This window comes from Brienomyrus brachyistius, chromosome 1 (assembly GCF_023856365.1).
Source record: "Brienomyrus brachyistius isolate T26 chromosome 1, BBRACH_0.4, whole genome shotgun sequence".
Classification (NCBI taxonomy): Eukaryota; Metazoa; Chordata; class Actinopteri; order Osteoglossiformes; family Mormyridae; genus Brienomyrus; species Brienomyrus brachyistius.
Genome location: NC_064533.1, coordinates 25,090,690 through 25,115,718, shown reverse-complemented (window position 1 = coordinate 25,115,718; position 25,029 = coordinate 25,090,690). Strand labels below are relative to the sequence as shown.

Below are 25,029 nucleotides of genomic sequence, written 5' to 3'. Positions count from 1 at the left end.
CCATGGTGAAACCTTCAGCTTGCACCACTTGAGGTAGCCCATTGTGGATTTTGGGATGTTTAGTTTAGATCAGTATCCAGTTGTATAAATCATCCTCTTCTCATCTTCAGCTTTTTTATATAAATTATGTGATATTTGCTTCCAGAACTTGCTGGTATTTAATTGAATCCATTCTTCCCTCTACAGTGAAATGTCCCCCATGCCACTGGCTGAAACACAAGCCCAAAGCATTATTGATCTACCCCATTAGATGGGTGTTTCCTTTTAATGAACTTTTGTGCCAATTATTTTCCAAACATACCTTTTCACACTGCAGTCAAAAAGTTCTATTTTAACTTAATCAGTCCACAGGATCCCTATCCAAAATGCATCTGCCTTATTTAGATGTTCATTTTACAAGCTTCTGCATTTCATGGTGAGGATGCAGGAAAGCTTTTTTTTTTCTGACTATTCCATGAAGGTCATATTTGTGTAGGTGTTGATGCACACACAGTAGAACAGTGAACCACCACTTCAGAGTCTGCAAGATCTTCCAGAAATTCTTCTGCAGTCAAACAGCAGTTTTGATTTGCATTTCTAGTAATTCAGCAAGCAATTCTCTCAGAAAGTTTTCTTGGTCTTTCAGAACTTGACCTCCACTGTTCCTGTTAACTGCAATTTCTTAATTACATTATGAACTGTGGAGGAAATGGCTATCTACTGTAATAACACTTAGCTATCTAAAAATACATTGCTATCTTCCAATAGCCTTTGTTTGCTTTGTAAGCATCAATTGTTTGAAATTTCTGAGTGCTGGGCAGCTGCTTAGAGGAGCCTATGGCTGCCAATTGTTGGGACAAGGTTTGAGGAGTCAGAGTATTTATAAAGCTTTTAAATTTGCATCACCTGGCCTTTCCTAATGATGAAAACAACCACTCCTTTAATAAGATCAAATCTCTTCGGGTGCCCAAACTTTTGCATGGTTCTCCTTTCCTTTTTATCCCATTTAAAAAATTGTACAAAAGAAAAATAATCTTGCTGAAAACGTTGAAAAACCTTTAACTTTACGCCTCTTGTACATAAGTTCATCTTCTACTCACTTAAGTATTCACAGTAACAGAAACAGTGACCAGGGTGCCGAAACGTTTGCATACCACTGTGTAAATATTTGGTGTGTATGACATCCTGCGATGCTGTGGTTCTATGGTCAAAGAGGCTCAGCTGATCTTTCACTTGTTTATGTGAGATACATATAACAACTTTTCTGATGCAAATTCTAAAGGTTCAGAAGATTGGATCAGACTGTAAAAAACATTTATATTTTTTGTCCTATGGATAAAACATTTGTGACAGGTGTAATATGTAATGTAGTTCCCCGCCCCCATTCGTGGTTTTGCTTTCTGTGGTTTCAGTTTCCCGTGGTCAACCACAGTCCAAAAATATTACATGGAAAATTCCAGAGATAATTCAGGAGTTTCAAATTGCGCGCCATCCTGAGTAGCATGATGAAATCTCGTGCCGTCCCACTCGGGACATGAATCATCCCTTTGTCCAGCAGTGACACGCTGTATACGCTACACGACCATTAGAGAGAGAGAGAGAGAGAGAGAGAGAGAGAGAGAGAGAGAGCTCATTCATGTAACTTTTATTACAGTACATTACAGTTAAATCTGATCTATTTTATTACATGTTGTTGTTAATCTCTTAGTGTGCCTAATTTATATATTAAACTTTATCATAGATATGTATGCATAGTGAAAAACATAGTATATACTGTATATGGTTTGGTACTATATGCAGTTTCCAGGGTCCGCTGGTGGTCTTGGAACATATCCCCCGCAGATAAGGGGGGGCTACTGTATTTGCAAAGAAAGAAGTTTACTGAACTGAAACCACAAGGAGACATCTGCTTTTATTTAGCTCGTTCGTGGACATATGAGTGCCTTTGTTGCAAATATTTCCTGTAAAAAAACAAAAAAAATATCAATTTAGTTATATCATCCCCTGTGTTATGTGATGCACTAGTACCACAATGGCACTGATCAGGAGATGTGACAGTTCCGAGAAACCACAAGGTAGCGTGATTTTCCTTCACAATCCGGGGCTGAGAGATGTTTGGGAGCTGAAAGGCTAAACACTACACAGAAATGTCCGCTCGGCACATGTAATATAACATACTGTAGAGAAACGTTCAAGGCAGGTTTATGTGCAACACGACTGTCAGAATTGTAACATCATGCTGTTTGCAATTAATGCTGTTCTTTCCAGGTTACTTCCAATTTGTGGAGGTCACTGCACATAGGGTAGTCATGACAACATTCCCCCGTTCTGTTGTGCCTTGGGGGCAGCAGGATGGCTGCCGTTTTAGGTGGATTTTTCCTTAAAGTGCAGTGTGTTTCATTTAGGACTACAAGGGTCATTAGCTCGGTCATGGGTCTGCTCTCTCTCTTTAGGTAAATTACTACCCAACCAAAGCTTTCAAAGACCACTCAAAACTTGCTATTTCTGAAAACAATTTAAGTGGACGTTTCCACTGCCTATGCCTCCAGAAAGGTTCCTTGGAACAACTGTAGCAAGACCTTATTTCTGCTGAATTTTTGATTAAAAAAAGAGAACATCTGACCAATTCTTCTTATTCCATTTACTTCAGAAGTTGTTAAATATGTCTGTAACATCAATTCTGCTTTTTTCTGGCCTCCATTACTCATGTCTGTTTCCAATTGCGATTTTAGAAGGTCATTCAGAAACTCAAGTATTAGACATTAACTCAGTATTTCTCCCAAGAACACAGAGTTTTGCCATAATAATTTCCTTTGGGATGCTGACACACATGCAAGCCTAAAGTGACTTGTGGTCATTCTAGAAGACTTTGGGACCCTTACGGTTATTTGCAGAACCAAATTTTCCCCTCTATCATGGGAAAGGACGACACATTTGAATTCTATGAAACTTTTAATTTGAAGCTTTATAAAGTTCATTCTTATTGCTCACTGGGTAACCATCTACCCCTCACCTCATGTCTGTTCTAGGGTGTTTAAATCTCTTGTTTTCCCTGAGATTGTGTACATTTCTCCTGAGGTTATATGACTTACCATCTGTAAATTTCCCATAGTATGCGACCGTGAGTGTGTCTGCAATGGACTGACATCCTGTCTAAGGTGACTCCCCTACTTTGTGCCCCGTGTCTTGGAATAAGCTTCTGAATCACGAGAACTTTGTACTGGATATGCAGATTTGTGAAATTCATTCTCCGATATTTGTGCGACACTGCATTTACAACATGTAGCTGGTAATAACTGAATACCTAAACTGCAAAAACTAGCATTTATTATTTTACTCTTCGGGTATCCTATTTTATTCTATTTCTGTCACTGTCATCAGTGACAGCACAATCGAGACTAAAGGTCCATTATAAATCAACCATTGAATATGTTTCAATAAAAGAATTACAAACTGGCCAGACAGCAAGATTCTTGCCAAGACTGAACTTCCATCGATGGTAGCTTGACATGTGTTCCAACAAGGTATTGTTCCACATATAGCTTTTCAATGGAAATGTTTAAGCTTGCTAGACTCATCATTTTAAGCAAAAGGCTTTACAGACAACACAATCATCTTATTTTGCATCTCCACTGTTTTTTTTTGTTTATTTTTTTCACCAGATCCAGGTCCCATGAGTAGAGAATCAGACTGAATCAGCTTCAAAAGTGCATTTGCACAAGCTTTTGGAACTTATTAGATTTGGGTTTGAGGCTGAGTAGTTTATTTAATTACAATCGTTATAATTTTTCAAAGCTACATTTATTTTTTATTGGAGGCCAGTTTATTGTAACAAAAGCTTCTTTGCGCAAAGACACCTAAGCATAGCACACATGTGGGAAAGGTTATACTGGCATTTAAGCCCTATTCCATTTCAGTACGGTACGGTATTTAGGTAGTATGTCTGCATAATATTTCAGGCTTCTGCATTTAAAATGGTGTTTTACAAGGAGAACAAAGGGAATACAAAGGCACTCATTTATCAAGTGAAACATTCTCAGATATTTACACCCATTAATCTTTGAATGTTCAAATACAGATTATATGCAATTTGGCATTTTTTATGTGATTACTAAGCTTTCATTGTTGTAAATCAGCAGAACCCATTAAAATTCAAACCAGTGGTGATCAGCATTATAAATTAAATAATGAAAAAAAAATGATAAGCAGAAAATTGCAAAGGAACAACTGTGTTCTGCTTAATATTTTTTTTGCGTAATATATCCTGAATTCGGGGGGGGTCACACTGGCTCAGAGGGCAGCATTGTAAGCTCATACCTCCAGGGTTTGAATCCCATCTCCACCCCCATGAGTGTGAAATTGGTACGCCCTTGTGTCCACAGCGGGTTTCCGCCAGGTACTTCGATTATCCCCCCAAGTCCGAAAGCTCCGACAGCGCGTGAGTGTTCACCCCGTGATGGACCGTCCATTCCCATACTGGGTCTCCTGGGATATACCCCAGGCTCACTGTGTCCCTGTACTAGATGATGAGTTATGGAGGTAGGATGTGTATAATAACTTCACAGAGCAGGATAAAGAGGCTGTATTTTAAGATTCAGGGATCAGAAGACATAAAGTCATGGAGGTGACAAACATCAAAGCTGACTACATGAAACTGAGAGGGATATATAGTTTCCCATTATTTCCTGGTGCCACAGCTGGTTCCTATACTGCACTTGTCAATCCCTCATTAGGATAACGGGAACCAGCTGTCCCTAACTGGAAAGGCTGTCAGCCTGAAGGTCCTGGTTGAATGTCGCCCAGTTGACCTCTCAGCTGCAGGTGGTCATAGGAGTTCCTTAGTAAAGCAAAACAAAGGAACTGTGTCCATATAAGAATGAGGAATAATTGTATATTGACCTTGTGGAAACTGGGGCATTTTTCTCAATGCGAATGGACTCTTCTGAGACATTTAATAAGGCCACAGACCACAACTCCACACCTGCTGATGCATGTCATGCTGCGATGTCATGCCAGAACATGGCAAATACCCTTTAGTCACACCGAAGATTAAATATCCGGCTCAAAACCTTCCAGAACACTTGAGTGATTTCTCCCTTTGAAATTTGCAAACACGCTCATTACCGATGAAATACCCAAACTGATCCGTGAATAGCAAGCTATCCAAAGACTGTAATTAAGTTCCTGAGTTGAATAAACACTCTTTAGCAACCAAATGAACACCTGTGCTACAGAATATTACGTGTGGAGTGAGCATATTTTGCTCTGCGAGAAAGAGGACACTGGGGCAGTACGCAAAGAGGCGTCAAAACAAACACAAATATGCACACAGAAAGTATTTTGACTGTAGAAAGGAAATGTCAACATCAAACAAAGCAAAATCCCAGACATTTCACGCATTGTTAGGTCCCAAAAAGAGGACAAGTCTGGCGAAAAGAGGATGTATGATCACTCACAGACACAGCATCCTAATCCACTGAACCACGCACTGCCTTTGATGTTCATGTCACAAAAAAGGGTTCTAATTTATTCTCTTAAACAGTAACTATAATCTTGAAACTTGACTATGTAACGCACAACAGGATAAGAGTGGTTAGAAGATAGATGAATGGGTGAACACAGACCAGTTTTATGATTTTGTTTGATGCTGTGTATTGACTTATATAAATATATTATTGAAAAAAACATTTTACCTAAAGACTAAATTTTTTATAATGCGGTCTGCAATATCTCAGTCCAGAAGTTTTAACATCCCGTAACATTCTTTTTAGAAAACCAGTCCATTTCAATATATTTTAAAATATCACTATAAAACTAAGGTCTGGACATTCTCTGACATACTTTTTTTTTAGTTGCAGGAATTTTCACATGCTAATAAATGTATTCAGATATAATGCTTCACATGCCTTGCAAAATGTCTGAGTCAATTTCCTGGATAAGTGGAGAGTATTGAAGCACAGTGCACAATGAATCGCATATTAATAAGCTAGCAGGCTTGCTATACTCAGCATGACATCGACAATGACAATTTAATGTTATTTACGGGAAATGACTGGCTTTATAGTAAAAACCATGCTGCTCTTATTCTCTGTTCTATTAAAGTTGTTAAAAGATTATTAGAATCCCCTAGAAAAAAAAAACGTGTTACATGAATGATGAGATTTAGATGACTGGTTCCAAGGCTAAAGGTCAAAGTCAGTGTATTTTTTCTAACTTTTTTTCCTGTGGTTTTGCAGTTTTTTTTTCTTCCCAGAAAGTGTTTGCATGGCCCAAAATATTCATGTTTAGAAAAAGGGTCTCAATTGACCTACCCCAATGTAAAAGCAGTGTTCGGCAAAACAACTTAAGACATAAAATGTATGTAAAGTATATTTCAATTATAACTAACTCTACCAGAAATAAATCAAGTTGCCACAAAAACAAATCTCCTATATCTCTGTTTTTTGGCTGATGGTGCCAGGATATACCAAATATTCAGAACATCCAACAAAAACAGAGCTGCAGGAAACATTACTCCCTTTACGCTTAGCAGAGAGATGATGATAAATCGGCCATTCCAAACTGTAGCTGGCGAACGTCACTCCCCAAAAATGTCTGCAGGAAAATGGACAACAGCTGTCTTTCTGGGGCAGCCTATACACTGGGCATATATTGCAGGGCACAACAAAAATGACAGTAAACTTTAAAGATATAAATGTCATCCCAGTGTGCTAGTAACATTAGTATGGCTTTGCTGCATTGCAATAAATTGTTTTGCTTTTTTTGCCGCTAAAAGGCCTTGTTCCAGCTTCATTTTATTCGATGCTGAAATTGTTCACAACGCAATTAGTCAATCAACAAATGTATGAGTTCACCCTGAGATTACACACATGGAATTGTAGTTGTTATAAATGGCAAGCCAAGTCCTCGTGAATGAGCCTTAATGGATTAAACAAGGCTTTCAGTGCTTTTAAAATGCACATTTCTGGTAACCATGGAAATCTGACATTCTGATAAGTATGTCACATGGCTTTCTAAACTCACAAAGAGCATTCTGTGCATGACCAGCACTCTCTAAATCTATGCAGATCTACTTTTTCTCTAATTTCTCCAGTGGATATTTTATTTAAATAAGGCATCTTATGTTTTTGTTCATTTCAAACACTAATAAACCACATTTTAATTAGGGATAACTGGATATACATGCAGACTAGTACCTTCCCATATCTACGCACTGTCCTCAAATCTTGAACGAAAGGCAACTACGTCTCTTCCATGGCAACCGGTCTATGACATAAAGCCTTTCTCCACCCTGCCCCCCTCTCATACATGCTAGCTAGTTGCCCCTTTGTGATACAATATATAATAAATTGTACAAAGCAGACACTACATGCCACATTTATGCTTTCAGGTGTTGCTATGGAGTTTCCATTTTAAATATTTATTGGGATGCCCAGAGTATAAAGACTGCTAAATTGTTCAAGTAATTCTGAGTTTAAAAGGACGTTCTGCTGTTTTCTAACCTACCACAATAAACTCCCTAGTTTCCATCATAATAAGCTCTCTGAAGCCTGGAGCTGCGATCGGGGCACCATACACGGGGGTGGGGGTTATAACGATCCTGAGTGACAGAGGCCCTAAAAAAATTGTAACATAATTGGATTGGTCTGGGTTGGGGGCCCAATATGATAAGCATTCATTGAGCCCAAATCTGTAGCGGCACCCCTGGCTGTGGTCCCTTTGATGTTATGTCTTAAAGTACATAAAGCGATTTCTGGACTGCTTTTAGATGTATAAACTTTTGTTAAGTTTTATTTTCACTTTGTGTGGTTTCACTTGTATAGAATGCAGCTATCTAAAGAGCAGAAACAAAAGGTTTTGGCACTAGAACTATATACTGATGTGCTGGTTTAAGAACAGCATCCGCAAAATAACTGACATGGATTTTGACCTTATCTGCTTGTACAACATGGAAATAGAAAACATTTAGATATGAATTTCAGATATCACACATACATGATTGGTTTGTAAAGCTTAGCTTCAGCATCGTAGCCCCCACCTCCAGGCTAACTGGATAAGTCCTTCCTGCTAAAAACCTAAGAATGCACTTCTCTTAGATGTAGCTGAATTAGGAGGACACTTCATCCATCAAAGTTATTGGAGCCAGCAGAACCTAGTGCTGAATGGAGGTTTTGTGGATGCGGGAAAAGATCAAATTGGCTGATAAGATTCAGTCTGTGGGCTAACATATAAAAGGCTAACAGTCATGACGGAACGTAGAACAAGCTGGCTGTCACAGACCATTATTTTTTTTCTAAAAAGGTAAAGGTGTCAAAGAGGAACCAAAACACATGAAGGAGTAAACTCAAATATTTCCTGACCTCTTTTTGAACACGGACCTTCAGGCCAGCAACAGGGAGAATTGCAGAAGCTGAAGGACACACTTTTATAATGTATGCTGACTCTCCCCTCTGCCACCTCCCAAGAAATATATGAATTATGATGGTGTGGGTCGACTGTCCTCCCCAGGATGACGGCTGGAATGTCATATTGGGGGAAACTGGTGTGTTTAGGGAAATATCTCTTGGCATCCGGGCCACATTCGCCCCGCAGGATTTTGAAAAGGGGTTGCCTGGAAATATCTGTTGCTGATGAGGCGAGGCAGGACACGGGGGAAGTGCAGGTTAGTCCGGATCTCACCTGAGGAGCCCCGCAGGAGTAAATAAAATGCCAAAAATTATGTATTAGTTTCATAATACAAAATATGGCTTCGGTACATGTTTATATTTCCGAAACAATTTTTTTGGATCAAATATTGAATATTTAAAAAATGCTCAGTGGATATTTAAAATAACCCTGTGCCTATAATTAATGGGGTTACATGCTGGTAAAAACTGAATACATATTTTTACTGAAATAAACATTTACCGAAAAGCTTGTATGTAATGACGTGAATACAGTTCCCCCTTCATCATTTTGCAAATCAAGATTGCAGTTCACATTCGTCCAGTGTTCTTCCCATACTGATCTATGACTCATCCGTGATTTTCACAAAAGAATATCTGAAGGGTGTTTTACGCAAGTTTTCCAAGTTTGATGTAAAACTGCACAAAGCTTTAAATTATGGTATAGCAAGCTTCCTTCTGCAACAGATTAGCAAGAACCCTTTTACATCATACAGTATATTATAATATAGCAGAATATTCAGCACAAAAAAGATTTGCAGACACAGAAATAAAGAACCTTTAACACATAAGAATCACATCACTACACTGCTAGCTAGCTAAACTTCAAAATCTAAAGAAAAATTTTCTTTAATCCAAAAATGTCCTACTGGTAAGCCCCAAGGGACGGCCTCAAACAGATTACTTCAGAAATTCCAGTAAAATAAGCATAAAACAAAATACAAAAAGGTTAAACAAGCTTACCACAAGCGTAGTTACTCTGAAAACATATAACCTCGTGAGAGTTTTACTTGAACAAAAATCTTCTGAGGGCAGAAGGAAAAATTATTGGTTCAGAGAGATAACCAATCAGATTGTAGAGGAGGTAGGTCCAAGTAACTAGAGAAGGAGAGACCAAAACATCTGACTGGTTGGTCCCACCTCCTCTACAATCTGTTTGGCTATATCTCTGTACACTACACCACTGAGCATCAATTGCATGCTCATACTAGGTAAGCTAAAGTCACTAAGCAGAAATGCGGCAAAGTTAAATTAGGTTTCTGTTAAGTACTGTATTAGTACTTAGCCACTGTTAAGACAGTAATACATCAGGACAATTGTCACAGAGTGGCACACAGATATTCTTAAAAGTAAGCCTTTAAATCTAGATCTACAGTTTTAGTTTTATTAATATTTTCCAACCCATAATTTAGTACGAACAAGTAGGAGGAGGGGGGAGGAGGTGAAAATCAGTTCGCAAAAATGTGGACAATCTGTGTGTGTTTGAGGGGGAGTTGACAAAAATCTCTTTCAGAGAAACCATCATTTCACTTGTATGTCTAAATATGGGAAACAAATTGAGGGTAGAGAAAAATGTCCTGTACGGATGTGGCATCAGGCATTGCTGAAAAACTATCGAACATGACAAGGAGTCAAATGAAACTGTTAAACACAATTTAAACTGTTAAAGCAGCAGTATTGGATTCAGGCTGTCATTGCTCTTGGCCACAATGTCACCTACCAAAGACCCAGGGGTAGCAATGACTTTCAGGACAAGATAAATAGAAATGGAAAATAGGAAAGATACAGCTACATTCAGGGTCTGGCTCAGATTAAAAACCTATAGAGAATCTCCCCCTCAGCAATGAATGAAAGCCAAGAATGAATAAGACTCTTACCCCTGCATGAACCTAAACTAAAATTACATTGCATATTCTTCTGGGACATCGACTACTCCCTGTACAAAACGGCTTTTCTTGATTTTCTGGGGTTTGCTTTGAACAAACAAGCCATAATTACTTTACATTTGTCTCCCAGTAGCCAGCAATAACTTTGTTTTGTCCCAGTACATCATTAAATTTAAACATCAGAATGTGCGTTTTTCATTTTCTTTCTCCTGAAATTTAGTAAACATTTAGACAGGTATCAGAAGTTCACACAGTAGGCTTGCTTAGAGTACTTGCATCTCACGTAATAAATGTAATAAATGAAATCTTATGGTCTAACATTTCTTAGATCAGTGTTTCTGAACCCAGTGCTCAGGGACCCCAGACGGTCCACATTTTTGCTTCCTCCCAGCTCCTATTGTGCCTGAACCAGGTATTTGGTGATCTGAACGGTTGTTGGTTCAGGCGTGCTGGGAGCTGGACGGGACAAAAAATGTGGACTGACTGCGGGCGAGAAACATTGTTTTAGAGTATGTGATGCACTGATTTTTTTTAATAGGCCAAAAAAATTAATTTGAAGTTGACCTTAGATTGAAAAGAAAAAAGTCTGTTACTCCAGTTTCTACCCATTGTCCAAATAATTTGCAACATTGCAGGCTAACTGGCATCACTAAATTACCCTTGATTGTGTGCATGTGCCCCCCCCCCTAACCAGGATACGCAATAGGAGAGGAATGAAGTTATAACACTAAACTATCATCTGTAAAGCATTAATTCATCATTTTACAAAAAATCCCAGTGAGACAGTATTGTGTTACATCTTTCACTGGAAAAACAAAACCAAAATTTATTTATCAGCATTAATCTGCCAAAATTATAGACGTTAGGAGTGGTTTACTTCTTTATGGAGATTACAATATTTGTTTTATAGCTCCATAGAAATAAGACATTAAACCACAATATAAGAATGTTGAACAAGTCTTTGACCAAACAAGGACAACAAATGTTTTCACTGGAAGGACATTAACTGCTCAATGACAGAAACCAAGCAACTTACGACTAACCCTGCAGATTCATACTGGAAAAAAAGATTTTTAAAGCACAAATAGTTCTTTTAATGTATTAACTAGAGGTAACAATAGGCAAGTGAACATTTACACATAAAGTTACTCCAACTATATTTGTGGGTTGCTACTGTAGTGCTACTGTAGTGCCCAAGAATATTTGCCAACCTCAAAACTAACATTAAAAGAATTATCTACAAAGACTATTTAAGGCTACTATTCTAAATATGAGTACTGCAATAGTGATACTTCAGAACACAGAACAAATTTCTAGGCCTGTTTCCAACCCAGAAAAAGAAAATAACTGCAGTGTTGTCTTTGTTTAGCCTGGCTGTCAAAGCCAAACAAGTCAGGCGACAAGGTCGAAGCCTGAGGAGCCAGGCCACATACAAACGTGCACACAGTGCACTGCGTAGAACTTTAATAAACACCAGCGCCACGGCAAAGCAGGCCAGCATCTTGCACATTACGATTCACTCAGGCAGCAAGAAACCTTGGCGATCAGCACCTCCTTCTTCTCCCTTGACCTCACCCTTATCCCTTTGCTCTTCAGCCAGGCTTGCAGGGTCGTCGCATTAACCTTCGATAGCTGCAAGCACATTAAGACATCAATGCACAGGTCAACAAAATTGCATTACAAAAAAAAGAAGAATTAACCAGTAACTAGGGTGGTGGGGGGGGGGGGGGCGTTATCTCCTAGTGGTAATTTGGTGACAGCTGATATGTCAGTTGACATATTTTCCCTCGGAGGCACATTCCCACCAGTCACAACCAACAGGATCCTGACAGGTCAACAAAGCTTCCTCACACACCCCCATTTACTACAAAACCTTCCTCCCGTCAGGGAAACAATATCGAGAGGGGTATAGGTCAGATTCAGCAAACGATGCAACTCGCATTATAACTCGAACCTGTAGCAACCTGCCTGTGTGTAGAGTGTGCACTTTAACCCCCTGTGCAACCCAGGTGAACCCTAAACTTTCCGAAATATAATGCAGTGCTAATAGAGCTAATCTGATTTGACTCCAGGTTGCTCTGAGTTATATTTTGCTTGCACATTTCCCTAAAATTTAAACAGGTCTGGCTTGTTTGCCTCACTGTTGCAATTATTCACTCATCAATGGGGGTCACATGTACAAGGCTTGTCAAATATGTTCTCCTCTTGATGCTGATTTCATTTCAAGTCCTAACATCTCTGTATTATAGTCAACCTCTGCACTAAAGGCACTGCCCTGTCCACAGATAAGTACTGACACTGTGTGTATAGTCATGCATCGGACATACAATGCAAAGGTAACAGTGCTACCATACCTGATTGTTTCTCGCATAATTTTCCACATCAATATCCTGAACGCAGGACTTTGGTTTCTTGGGTTTACATTCAAACCAGTCCCCCTGAATGGAATCATAAAACAATTTAATAGCAGTAAAAAGACAAAAAAAAGTTAGAATAGCCAAAAAAAACCAACGGAACTACAGAAATAAAGCCCAAAAGACAAATTCCATTCTGCTTCCTTTCAACTAAAGAACATTCTATCCTTTAATAACTTCCCCTGACATGAAAGGAAGAAACATACAAGAACAACAGCCAAGTCCCTAGCACTGTAAAACTTTCAGATTCACAAACTGCACTATTCCATGGGTGAATAAAAAGGGACTCGCCCGCACTGAAAACCAAGAAATTACGGTACAGATATGTACTATACTGCTCTGAAGAAGAATTCCACCCAATTGTCCATGTATTTAATTAAAAGTCTATCGTGGATGGAATGATGTAAGAGATTTGAGGGTACAGAGGTGCATAATATGAGACAGGCACTGATGCACATTCCTGCACAACTACACAAATGCCACATGGCAAGGGGAGGGGAGGCGGGGGCTTTCAGAGCATCCCATAGTGAACAGGCATTACTCACAGAAGGCTCCCCACAGGCACTTCCTGGCCTGACCCCGGTGTGCCCCTGCGACAACAGCGATGAGGCCCCAGACGTAATCAGGTTCCCAGAGGACGCATGTCTCTCTCCTCTCCTCCCCTCCTCATTGCCTGCTTGAGACCCAGCAGCGCGCCCCTTTCTGAAGACGGGCACGATCCTAGCCCTGTTCTGAAGAGTCTGCAAGGGCTGTGAGGGCTGCGAGCTAACAGGGGTGACTGTGGAGCTAGAGGGGAGGGCTTGGCACTTGTCCGCAGCATTTAAGTCAGCAGCTCCGATGGAAAGTCTGTTTCCCCGAACCCCCTTTCCTTCTCCGCTGGACAGGCTGTACTTGCCCATCAGTGCAATGGGAGCTTGGGGAGAAGGTTCTAATGGACCTCCCTCAGATGAGGGCCCCGGGGGGTCACTGCCATGAGCGTGTGCGGGGATTGGTCGGCTGATGGCCTTGGCAGCCAGATTGAAAGGCCTAGTGTAAAAATTCTGAGGAATAAAACCCATGCTGTATTTATATTACAGACACACACACACACACACACACACACACACATTCATATATGTGGGGGGGGGGGGGGGGGGGCGGGGGCTTATGTACTTATGCAAGAAAGTCTGGCATTTTTTCTGTATAATGATAACATAATGGCTGCAAATAAACTATAATAGCGATACAGAACGTACAGTATAAATACACACTTTAAAGTCCATTCACCTTATTTTTTTCTGCAAAGATTTGGAATTTGCAGGAATGGTTTGGTCAATATATACGAGCACTGAATTTTTACAGGTTGTTTTTTTACCATTACAAGAAAACTCCATATAACCATTAATATTTTAGACATTTTAATAATGGTTGTCCATTTGATTTATTTACATTAGAACAAACTGAATTTTTAATACTGCATTTTAGGTCATAGTTAAATTTGTCAAGTAAAACTTGTACACAAAAACATAAACAAAATGTCTTTTAATTATATCACATGTAATTAGATATCCGCTCTAGAGGTTCCCAGACCTATGATATAAATAATTACTATTTAGCTTGGCAGCAAAGTCTGTAATCACTGATAGCCTCAGGGAGATTACCTAATATCTGCTACAGTTTCAACTTGTATTTTCTTCTGGAAAAATTCATCAGACATATTTAAGAACTAAAAAGCCTGTTTTTTTCAAAGTGCACAGTTAGGAAAGAACTGTGAAGTGGCTCTTTACAATTTGCTGCTTTTAGTCAGAGAAATAAGCTAGCACTTATAATATTAATGTTATTTAAATATACACTGCACACTATCTGAAAGTGCCCAAAGAACGGGAGGTAAGCAGTTACACTGCAAAGGGCTATAAATAATTCTGTTAGTCAGCATACCAGTCCTGTGTGTTTTAGCTTGAGGGGGGGGATTATACTCACCTTAAACTTTTCCCATGTACTGTGGAAAGCTGACATTTTTTTTATTGCTCTGTTTCATCTTTTGGTGAATAATAAGGACTAATTAAAAATATCAACTAACACTGCAGTACAACTCAATCCATTATTTCCAGTCACAATCCTTCATTCAACACAAAGCAGAAGTTTTCAGAACGTGATCATAAGATTCTGACAAAGATTGCCAAATGAGTGAAATACCAAATATTTCTCACTGAATACTCATTTTATACAATGGTTGCACATTATTTGTTTACTAAGCGTCTCGACAGCCATGTGAGGCTCATTTCATCAAACGACATCATAGCTGTTCCTATTTTCTACAGCCATCATTAAAAAGTACACATGGATCCTAAACCGAAAATTTTAAACAAATTTTTAATTGTGATTTAAATGAAGCATAGGACAGTGCATAGTCATTATTACAGCTGAAAAAGGTGAAAAAGCTCAGCATCATATTATCAAGATTTGTACTTAAGGAAATTCAATTCTTCAGCATAATTTGCTTTGCAAATATGTGTCATACCTGTGAACCGGCTGAAATCAAGCTGGTGGTGTAGCACAATGGTTTGGTGGTCATCTGGACAGGAAAACCACAGATGCTTTGGAGTTTCCCTCGAAGGTCTGGCAAGAAGGAGTTCAGTGCCTCCTGTAGGTCAACCCTGGCAAGGATTTGGACAGGCTGAGTCCTGATGCAGCTCAAAGGGTAACTGAACATTGGATAAGGAACCAATTACATTATGCTGAGAACGTGCAGCTTTTAAAAAGTAATTCTGAACTCGAAGAATAATTACCCCCACAAGGATTTGCATAGTTGATGGGTCTGCATGGGTCTGTTGTCCACATAGCTATGTTATCTGGAGCGTGAGCTCCTGTTTGGGCCTCCAGCGGCAAACTTATACGTGGGGACAAGGCACACAAACTGCAGTCCAACAAAGACTCCAATGAAAGGTACCAATATATGCCAGAGTACCCTGCCCAGATGTTTTGGCAAACTGCTCGACACCCCAGGAAGGGGAGGCAAGACCTTGCAGACTATGCTCAGCAAGACTGAGGACCTGCTGACCAACACTGGGGATATTTGAACTCTGTAACCTGGTGCATATGTCCTCTCAGCAGGAAGCAATGTTGGAAACTTATGATGCAGTCTATCACAGCAGGTGAAGCTGCTATGGTGGTCAAAGGTCACAGCGGTGGAAAGACTACAGGAGTCGATGAAAACCGAGATGTTAAAGGCACTAGATGTCGTTGAAGTGACGTGCCTGACCTGCTTCTTCAATGTTGCATGGCAGGTGCATAAGGTGTCCCTGGACTGGAAAACAGTGATGGGGGTCCAGATATTTACAAACCTGAAGCAGAGGGGTTGCACCAACTAGATACAGAAAACTCTTTCCCTGACAAAATCTATGTCACAGTACATGAGAGTAGCCTCAACCCAAAGGTGGAAACTAGAATTTAGGGGAAACAATGCAGATTCTAGCTTGGCCACAGAGCATTGGTCTAACTATTCAACTATTCTCCTTCACACGATTGTGTGAGGGTTAGTGGAAATATATTACTATAGTCTAAATGCGTTTTGTGGATCTGGAGAAAGAATATGACTGCGTGCCCTGGCACATACTCTGGGGGTACCAGGATAGCTACAGCATGCTGTTACATCCCAGTTTGAATGCATCAAGAGTTGCATCCACATGCTTGGCACAAGTATGAGGTTGTTCAGAGCTGACGTAAGCTTCCAGCAAAGATGGGTCTCATCTCCACTCCTGTTTGTGGTATTTAGAATATCAAGGTGCAGCCACAGCTGGAAGGGCATCAAGCATAGAGGGCTAAAGGCTATTTACAGATGAACTTCTTCCTTTGACCTAATCCAACCAGGAACCCCAGCATGCTCTTAAGCCATTTGATACTTATTGTGAAGCAGCAGGTATGAGAATCAGCACCACCAAATCCAAGGCCATGGATTGTTCCTTTCAGGACAAGGGGAAAGCCTGTCCTTGGGGAAAGAGCTGAAGTCATCAGTCAATCTACATCCCTATCATGACATGGTCCAGAGTACCAGTAGTTGAAATATGATTTCTTTGCAACATTGCCACGGTTACTCTCCTTGTGAAGGTGAGGAGGTGCAGATTCAGAAGGACATCAAAGATATTGGAAACGCGGAATGTGTTTTAATGATATGCTGTGCATTTTTTTAATTATAGTTCCTCGGGTATCTGTCTATTGCGTCAAAATGGCCTGTAATAGGTAATACCAAGTGTTCTCAATTGAAAATTAAAATAACCAGAAGACAGGCATTTTCAGCTTCCCGAAATTCTTTATCCACACAACTGGAGAACCTGAGTACATCAAACAGGGTAAGAGTGCTGTATCTCAGCCCTGCAAGTGACACATATTGGATAAAACAAAAGGATACGTAAAGAGCTTCTCTCCCACCATTTTGAAATACACACTGCAATAGACCAGGCCCTCCTCCTCCTGGGGGAGTTCGTATCCGTACTGAATCATAAGAAGAGAAACAGGTGACTTGCTGTCTATGAGATTCTGTGGCATCCCAGGTTGTAAATAAGCCATTTTCTTGGAGAAGAATAAACTAATGTCTTTTATGTATTAAAAATGGCGGCATCTGTCTGAATTACAAATATATGACAGGGTGTAAAAACGTAATATTGTGGTTTGAGAGTTGTTTTTTTTTTTTAAAGAAGTGTGTTCTGGGTATACACCACTGCATCTATACCAAAGTACTCCAATGCTTCTGAATGTCAGAATACGTCTGGAAAGGGCACTCAGGGGCCATCTGGTGGCTGATGCTGACGATTTGACCCTTCTTCATACTGTGGAAAATGAAAAGCCCCAATGTGGCAAATTAAAAAAGAGCTGCACACTGCTCACAATAATCTGTGATTTTTACGTGATGTGTAAAGCTGCATTAAAAATATAATTTAAGAAAAATATACTGATCCATGTCACGGGAGATCGCGGGCAGAGCGGCGATCGTGCGGAAGGAGCAGGCAGGCAAGCGGGATACGGGAAAACGGGGGTTTATTTGAGGCACAGGCAGGACGGGACATAGGCATCGACAACATCAGGTAACATCAATGACGGACCCAGGACTAAGGTAAGACACGGACTGAAATACACAGGACTGATTGAAAAGAAGCAGACACAGCTGGGTACAATCGGGAAAGAACACGTGGGTAATCCGGGGGCGTGGCACACAGGAGGAGCGGACGAGCCGGGCATGACAATCCATATCTTCCAAAGTAATTCATACAAAAAAGTAGTAAATTAATAACTTTCGTTTTAAATTTGTAAAAGTACAATTCTGATCATCAGTTTGATTAACAGTCATTTGACATGGAAACCAATGCTCATCTGAAAATTAAGAAAATCCTACCATCTGCTAAGCTGTAAAACCACAGAAACCCTCCACACACTGTTGACTGTAAGCATGTATTTGTAAGTTTTTCATTCTAAACAACACAGATATTGGAACAAGTACCTGGGCAGTATGTAGCACCAATTATTAGCTATGGAGGAGGTCTGGATCACAGCAGACCTGCAACTTCTGAAGTTCCTCAGAACATTGGGTGCGATGTCAAACTCCTCAAGCTAAATCAGAAAGACAACAATTACTATCTCTAAAAAACAACCGGACCAACCCCCCCTCACAAAAACCCTCCCTGTTTATGCTGTTCCTCATTTCTTATGGTCTGAAGTCTTATTTGAAAGCATGCTGCAGCTTCATGAAGCTGTGGGGCTTACGGTGGCTGGTGGAAGTCTTACAGTACTGCATCCTACACTGACACACAGCTGACCTTCCCTGGTACTGAACTCCGTCACTGTTAAAAAGAAACAGCACACCAACTAGCAGTGGCCATAGAAACCACTGCATCGCGGGAAGCGTGCTTACTGCAGGCCTCATCGGCTCCACTGAGAAAAGGTCAATCCAAGAGACGTACTACAGAAAACATATAAACCTAAAACAAATGTTCACAGGGACCTTAGCCCTAACTCTTGCCTGTTTGGCTGTTTATCCATACAAAATCAAACAGTCTATGTCTAGCTGGGATTCGTTGTCTAGGGCTAATGTTTGAATAGGGCTGGGATTGATGCCATGGTGAAGGGAAAAGTACCATGATGCAACAGACGCCAATCTACTCCACAAACTCCAGTCCACTGTGAGACCATCCTGTTCACAACCCTTAATCTTACTTGTAGGCCTTGGCTTGTTTATCCAGCTCAAACTGAAAACAATTATGTACTTTTTCTGTTTAGAGGAGACCAAAGTTCAGAGAAGGGAAAGAACACTATTACTTTAAATCAGCACAAACACTTACAAAAGCTTGGCTGAAATAAAAAAATGAGTCCCCACGAGCAAGATAATCTCCCAGTGGATATATTGATGCACTACTTGCCCAGCAGGCATTTTAGACTTACCAATGGCATTAAGCTTGCCAGAGGAGGAAAGAAAATGTTTTCCTAAAAAAAAAAAAAAAATATATATATATAATTTTAAGTTATATAATTATGTATAAAAGTTGCACACCAACAAGTCAAAACAAACCAGCAGTTGCTTAATAGATACACATGCCTGGATATTAAAATGACCAAATGTAGGCTCATTTAGAATTTTTTTCAGAGCTCCTCAACAACAATATATTACTTTAAGAGATGTTAACAGAATTCCTTGTTGGTTCTGCAGTAATATTTCCCTTGAAAGCTTTACGGAATACAGAGGAAACTCTGCCATCTTGTGGTTGAGCTGCATTATCCAAATACAACTTCAAATCTCAAACTTACTTTCAATACTACTAATAACAAATGCAAATATTTTTGTTGTTACTTAATTTGGCCCTTGAAATGTTTATTAATTTAGCAACGATTGTGACATACATCCATCCATCCATTTTCCTAACCGCTTATCCTACTGGGTCGCGGGGGGTCCGGAGCCTATCACAGAAGCAATGGGCATGAGACAGGGAACAACCCAGGATGGGTGGCCAGCCCATCGCAAGGCACACTCACACACCATTCGATTGTGACATACAGTACGTAAAAATCGTTCTTGAGCTGTCATGACTCACCCTGGCCACCAGAGGGCAGTGGGGCGCACGTCAGATTCATATACAAAGTTCACCTGTCTATTACTTATTTACACAATTATTATTAAAGACGTCTTAAAAGTTGAAAGTTCAGCGGTTTTGCCAAAAACTTCATATCTGTATTAAATACTAGGCTTAACTGTGAAGCTCACAGTTAAATGTAAATTTCAGATGCCTTGGACAAATATTTGGAATTGACTTTTAAAATATAATTCGCCTCCTAAGAACCAAAGCCATCCATTACTTTTCGGTAAATGCGAGAAATAAAGTTCAAGGGACACCAAACAGATACCAGGAACACCCAAGGATGTTAGTGCATCACAGCTCAGTTAGTGCAGTGAGCTAAACAGTTATTCCAGAAAGGAAATTTAGAATTACCAGTTCACTTGAATACCATGTGCTCATATTTATGAGAAAATCTAAATCCAGGGAAACCCACAGAAAAACATACAAACTATATTCTTGGTGTTAGTGTGAGAGATTTATAATTCATGTCCCTGGAGCTGTGATGCCTAATGATCCTCACTGAAGCATCGTGCCTCCCTGTCAACCTGGTCAGTTTGATCATGCATTCTTGGGTCTCCTGCTGTTCTGATATACGTTCCGTAACCGTTCTCTACCTCTAATGAGGAACTGTCCTGCCTTGTTCCAGTCTGGAGCCAGCCTGGCGGTCACAGTGTATGACAAACAGGCTTGCATTAAGCTTGGAAGGACCCGGTGTGGAGTGCTTATCTGTCCAATCAGAAAAGAGAAGAAAAACCCCAAAAAGCTCTATGGTGTCAGATTTCTATGGTGGTGTGACAGCTCATAAATTACTGTTTAATCTGCATGATTCCAAAGACCGTGCCCCAATCTCTCTCACTGAACTATATCAACTGAAATCTGGTCTTACACTGCTGTACAAGTATAGTAGTCAAAGGGTCTACAAAATTGCAAGGATTCATACAAACAATTAGGAAACAGAAAGTAATACAAGGGAAGGATCATTTTTTAAGTACCACAATATATATCTGCCACGTCAACAGACAAAAGATAAATAGGAATTAAGATTGACACTCTCATTTTACAGAGCATATAAAATTTCCATTGAGTTTCAGTAATAAAAAAATAAAAAATACCTACTATAATATTTGGTGCATGTTATAATACGGTGGCGCATGAGGTACTTTCCTTTGGATATTTGTAATGATGAATATAATTAACATAGATGAAGTTACCAATGAATTGAACGAGCATACCTGCATGCTGCATGCCTTTGCATATGCATGGATTACTCCAGTCTTAAAAAATTCAATCTGGAAGATAGTTTGTAAATGCAAGATTTTAAAATGCAAATCTGTGTTGTGCAGCTAATCAAATTCACAGGGCATGTTACAGAAGTTTAACCTCTCAGAGCCTTATTTTATTTTACACTTAAAGCTTTGAACATTTGGCGCATTAAATCAATAAACTAACAAAAACATTCAGAAAGTGAAAATCACTTAGTCCCATCTGTGGGTCTTGTAGTTAATAATTAAGTCCCATACTAAACACTTGGCAACATCTGCAAGTCATTTTAAAAGCAGAATATGATTCACATAATTAGAACAGTGTGCCAAGATGGATGTACATTGTTTCTTCACTCAGAAAATGACTTTCATTAAACCAGCCACTTCAAACTTACAATGAGCTGAACATAGATAAGACATATCAAGCTTGGAGCTTCTAATGAGTTTTTGATGGCACTTTCGGGGTGTAATAAAATATAATAATGATCCGTTATGAATCAGTTTACCTTTCAGGTAATCTGCATTAAATGCTTAAGCTTCTTAAATAACCACAGAATACAGATAAATAACCACAAGCCTTAAAGGGGTTCAAACAAACATTATCATTTGCATACTGCTAATAGTGTCACCAATCACCTTTTTAATTCAGAGTACTAATTATACTTACAGACATTATAACAATAATGTCAAAAGACTCCATCACAGGAGAGGCAATGACATCTGGGTACTGGAATAATATCTCTCTGAAATATAACAGAGTATTAGTATAATGTGTAATATTTATTTTAATCTCAAAAGTCTCCATCTTAGACACACATTGACATCTGGGTAGTGGAATATCTCTCCAAATAATAGAGTATAATGTGAAATACCTATTGTGATATATCATATAAATACACGTTAAAATAAAACATCTAAAAAGAAGTATTTGTGGACACTATAATACTTAGTAGGACACCGAGTTCATGCCCAGCTTAATACCAACAGAGAACATCAACCATATGGAAATGTCCACCAATTTTCCATAACCACTTATGTGGTAGAGGGTCACAGTGAGCCTGGAGCCCATCCCAGGAAGCATTAGGTGCAGGATAATCGCAGGATTCCAGGCCACCGCAGGGTAAACACTATGGGAAATTTTACCGTAACTAATCCAAGGATCTTTGGAGCATGGAAGGAAATGTCACTACGTGGAGAAAATGCATGCAAACTGCACACAGAGTTGGAATCGAGCCCCCAACCGCAGAAGTGCGAGACCTCCCTGTCATGGTGTCCTGGTTAAAATAAGGTGCTTGTCCTTCAAGTGTGTACCTGCAGGTCTTTAGCTGCAGGTTTCTCATATGTCCGTGGTTGGACTGTATGTCCAGAGACATGGTAGTACAGCACAGCCTCCTCAGGTCTGGGAGCCTGAGGAAGAACAGGAGGGGCTCGCTCCGTTGGTTCATCCTGTAAAGACCCCAAGGACATCAGTTTTCAACTTAGGGGAGAGGGAGAAGTGTGGTCTTCCCAGCAGCAAGGCTGAGGAAGTTTGACAGGAAGTTTGACAGTTTCAGAGTGTGCTAGTGGAGAACATGCAAACTCCACACACATGTAACCCAGGCAGAGACTTGAACCCTGGTCCCAGAGGTGTGAGGCAACAGTGAAAGATAAGTTTACATACATATGTAACAGGTTTATCACCTGTAAATAGTCTGTAGGGTTTGAAAACTGCCCCAACGCTTTGGATGTAACTAATTTTACGTTAATAATGGAATAATATAGATTCGCCGTTAGATTTATTGCGTCAGCGTCACGCCAGATGCGTGAGAGCTGGCAGCCTCGGGTGAATGGAATTATAGTGCGAGTCATCAGTGTGTATTTAACGTTCTTATTACTGTCGGGAAGAAGCTGTTTCTTGAGGCAAAGCCTATACTTAAATCTGCGAGGCACATCAGCCGTACTGAATATTACATCTGGTTTCTCTGCCTACATATCATCATATTCACTGGTTATGACATGACTGTATTGGAGAACATTAATCATAATCCTAAATAAAACGTCCCCTCAGGCCTACACAATGTGGGTACTCGGAATAAATTTGGGCTGCTTGGTAACTTCATAACTACTAACATGACAATGATTTTTCAGATCTACAAACAGAAAAATAAAAGTACTTAGTACAATAAAGTTGGGTTATTGTTTTAGATCTTTGAAGTAAAAGCAACGGCAAACACCCAAAAGGGCGCTAGCTACTTAGCCAAGTTATTTTACACATTATGACTCACACACGTCGTCAAATAGTATTAATGTGGTTTGGCTGTAAAACTAAAAAGGATATAATTAGCAAAAAGAGTGTCATTTTACAGAAATGAAATGCCTGTATGGTTTATGGGATCATACACGAAAAACCGTAAAATTAAGAATCGTATTGAATAGCCCATTTAAAATTTCTCGACCTATGTTTTCACTAAAACGACATAAAAATAAAATAACCTATAAATGTATAGAAATATACAAACAAGCAAAGAAATTACTTACCTCAAGAATTCCTATAGATGCTTTACATCCAAAACGGACACTGAATGATAGTATACTAATAATTACTACTTAATATTCGACGAAGACCAAATGAAAAACACGTAAATACGACATTTTAACGAAATATGTGTTAAGTCACAATAGGGAGGGAAAACTTAGTATATTGGCCTAGTTAAGTACTTAGACCAGACTACTATTAACTGCATTACCATTAACAGTCGACTTTTGGTAGCCTGCATCTCGCGCGCTGTCTAAGCTATTTTATTCATATCGCTAAAAAATGTTAAGTACACATTAAAAGATTCTTGAAAATCAACATACCGTATGCTGATTAATGTGATTTCCAATTGAAATGCTGTATGAACTGCAGTTAATAGCACGTGACGGCTGTATGACATAATGGCCAACAATGTTACTGGGCAAGTAATATTAGCAAAACTTGGACAGACCTCTGAAAGTAAATTTATAAGTTCTCTTTTGCTCCAAGTAAATTTATTTCAAGAGAAAATGTTATATTAGTCTGTCACAAACAAAAATAAAACAAAAGCACTTGATTATCAGTGTGTACAATTATTAACTCAAGTCAGTTTATTTCTATAGCACATTTTGAAACAACCAATGGTTGAACACAGTGCATTGAAGCAGAAAGAACACATACACCTGAAATTACCAAACCACACCCAATATATATATATATATATATATATATATATATATATATATATATATATATATATATATATATATATATATATATCCATCCATCCATCCATTTCCCAAACCGCTTATCCTACTGGGTCTGGAGCATATCCCGGAAGCAATGGGCATGAGGCAGGGAACAACCCAGGGTGGGTTGGGTATATATATATATATATATATATATATATATATATATATATATATATATATATATATATTATTAATATATATAACAAAAATTAATATAATAATATATAAAATATATTATTAGGCAATCAGAAACTGAGTGGATTTTCTCTCTTCACCATAAACAGAAATAATAAACAATTTTATTAATTCAGTCTATATGGGGAATAACAAACTGTAGGATGTTCTAAACAGTCTACCTTACCAAGTTTAATGTGCTGTATAGTCACATTCCTTCTCAATGACCATCTTGAATCTTTTGTCCATTGAACCAGTCAAGGTTTTGATTTGATCACGTCCTATATTGTGTGAGGCAGCTAGGATCACGTCCCGCAGGCTTCTCTGGGAAGTGTACTGCTTGCCATCTTGGTAAATCTAATAGTCCAGTAAGGCCCAATAGTTCTCAAGGGAGGTTAAGTCAGGCGATGAAGGGGCCCTGGTCATAATTCAGTCGCCTTTCAAGCCTTTCTAAGCCAGTCTATGGAATACTTTGTAAAAGGGATATTGTAAAAGGGTTACTTTTCAATAACAAAAGTTATATACACTATATGGAGAAACAA

General features: G+C 39.3%; 1 protein-coding gene and 1 long non-coding RNA gene across 9 annotated transcripts; both read right to left on the bottom strand.

Annotated features, from left to right (window-relative positions):
- Positions 1–1,660: 1,660 nt before the first annotated feature.
- Positions 1,661–9,433, bottom strand: LOC125705871 (uncharacterized). The gene is made up of 3 exons (XR_007381725.1): positions 9,387–9,433; positions 8,340–8,658; positions 1,661–1,940 (listed from the first exon to the last, which is right to left on the bottom strand). It is a non-coding gene; the product is annotated as an uncharacterized LOC125705871 (long non-coding RNA).
- Positions 9,434–11,379: 1,946 nt separating this feature from the next.
- Positions 11,380–24,023, bottom strand: LOC125705133 (uncharacterized protein C18orf63-like). 8 transcript variants are annotated; one of them, XM_048971510.1, is made up of 14 exons: positions 23,906–24,023; positions 22,379–22,513; positions 21,735–21,810; positions 21,038–21,094; positions 20,420–20,531; positions 19,135–19,176; positions 18,460–18,536; positions 18,197–18,306; positions 17,432–17,528; positions 17,111–17,193; positions 15,224–15,407; positions 13,269–13,763; positions 12,664–12,747; positions 11,380–11,941 (listed from the first exon to the last, which is right to left on the bottom strand). In XM_048971510.1, exons 1-14 carry the CDS (start codon positions 23,980–23,982, stop codon positions 11,819–11,821), a joined length of 1,752 nt encoding a protein of 583 aa, XP_048827467.1. In that variant the 5' UTR covers positions 23,983–24,023; the 3' UTR covers positions 11,380–11,818. The 8 variants fall into 8 exon arrangements, with proteins under 8 accessions (XP_048827467.1, XP_048827521.1, XP_048827493.1 ...); XM_048971564.1 differs by lacking the exon at positions 13,269–13,763; XM_048971536.1 differs by lacking the exons at positions 11,380–11,941; positions 12,664–12,747 and adding an exon at positions 23,585–23,624 and having other exon boundaries at positions 12,787–13,763; positions 23,906–23,942.
- Positions 24,024–25,029: the final 1,006 nt, after the last annotated feature.

Excerpts from the sequence above, each read along its gene's own strand:
- LOC125705133 (XM_048971501.1), bottom strand. The coding sequence starts at position 23,982 with ATGTCATACAGCCGTCACGTGCTATTAACTGCAGTTCATACAGCATTT. Across the intron at positions 19,177-20,419 it reads AGGACAGTTCCTCATTAGAG|GAAAACATTTTCTTTCCTCC; the intron begins GTAGAGAACGGT and ends TTTTTTTTTTAG. Across the intron at positions 13,764-15,223 it reads TGATTTCAGCCGGTTCACAG|AATTTTTACACTAGGCCTTT; the intron begins GTATGACACATA and ends TTTATTCCTCAG.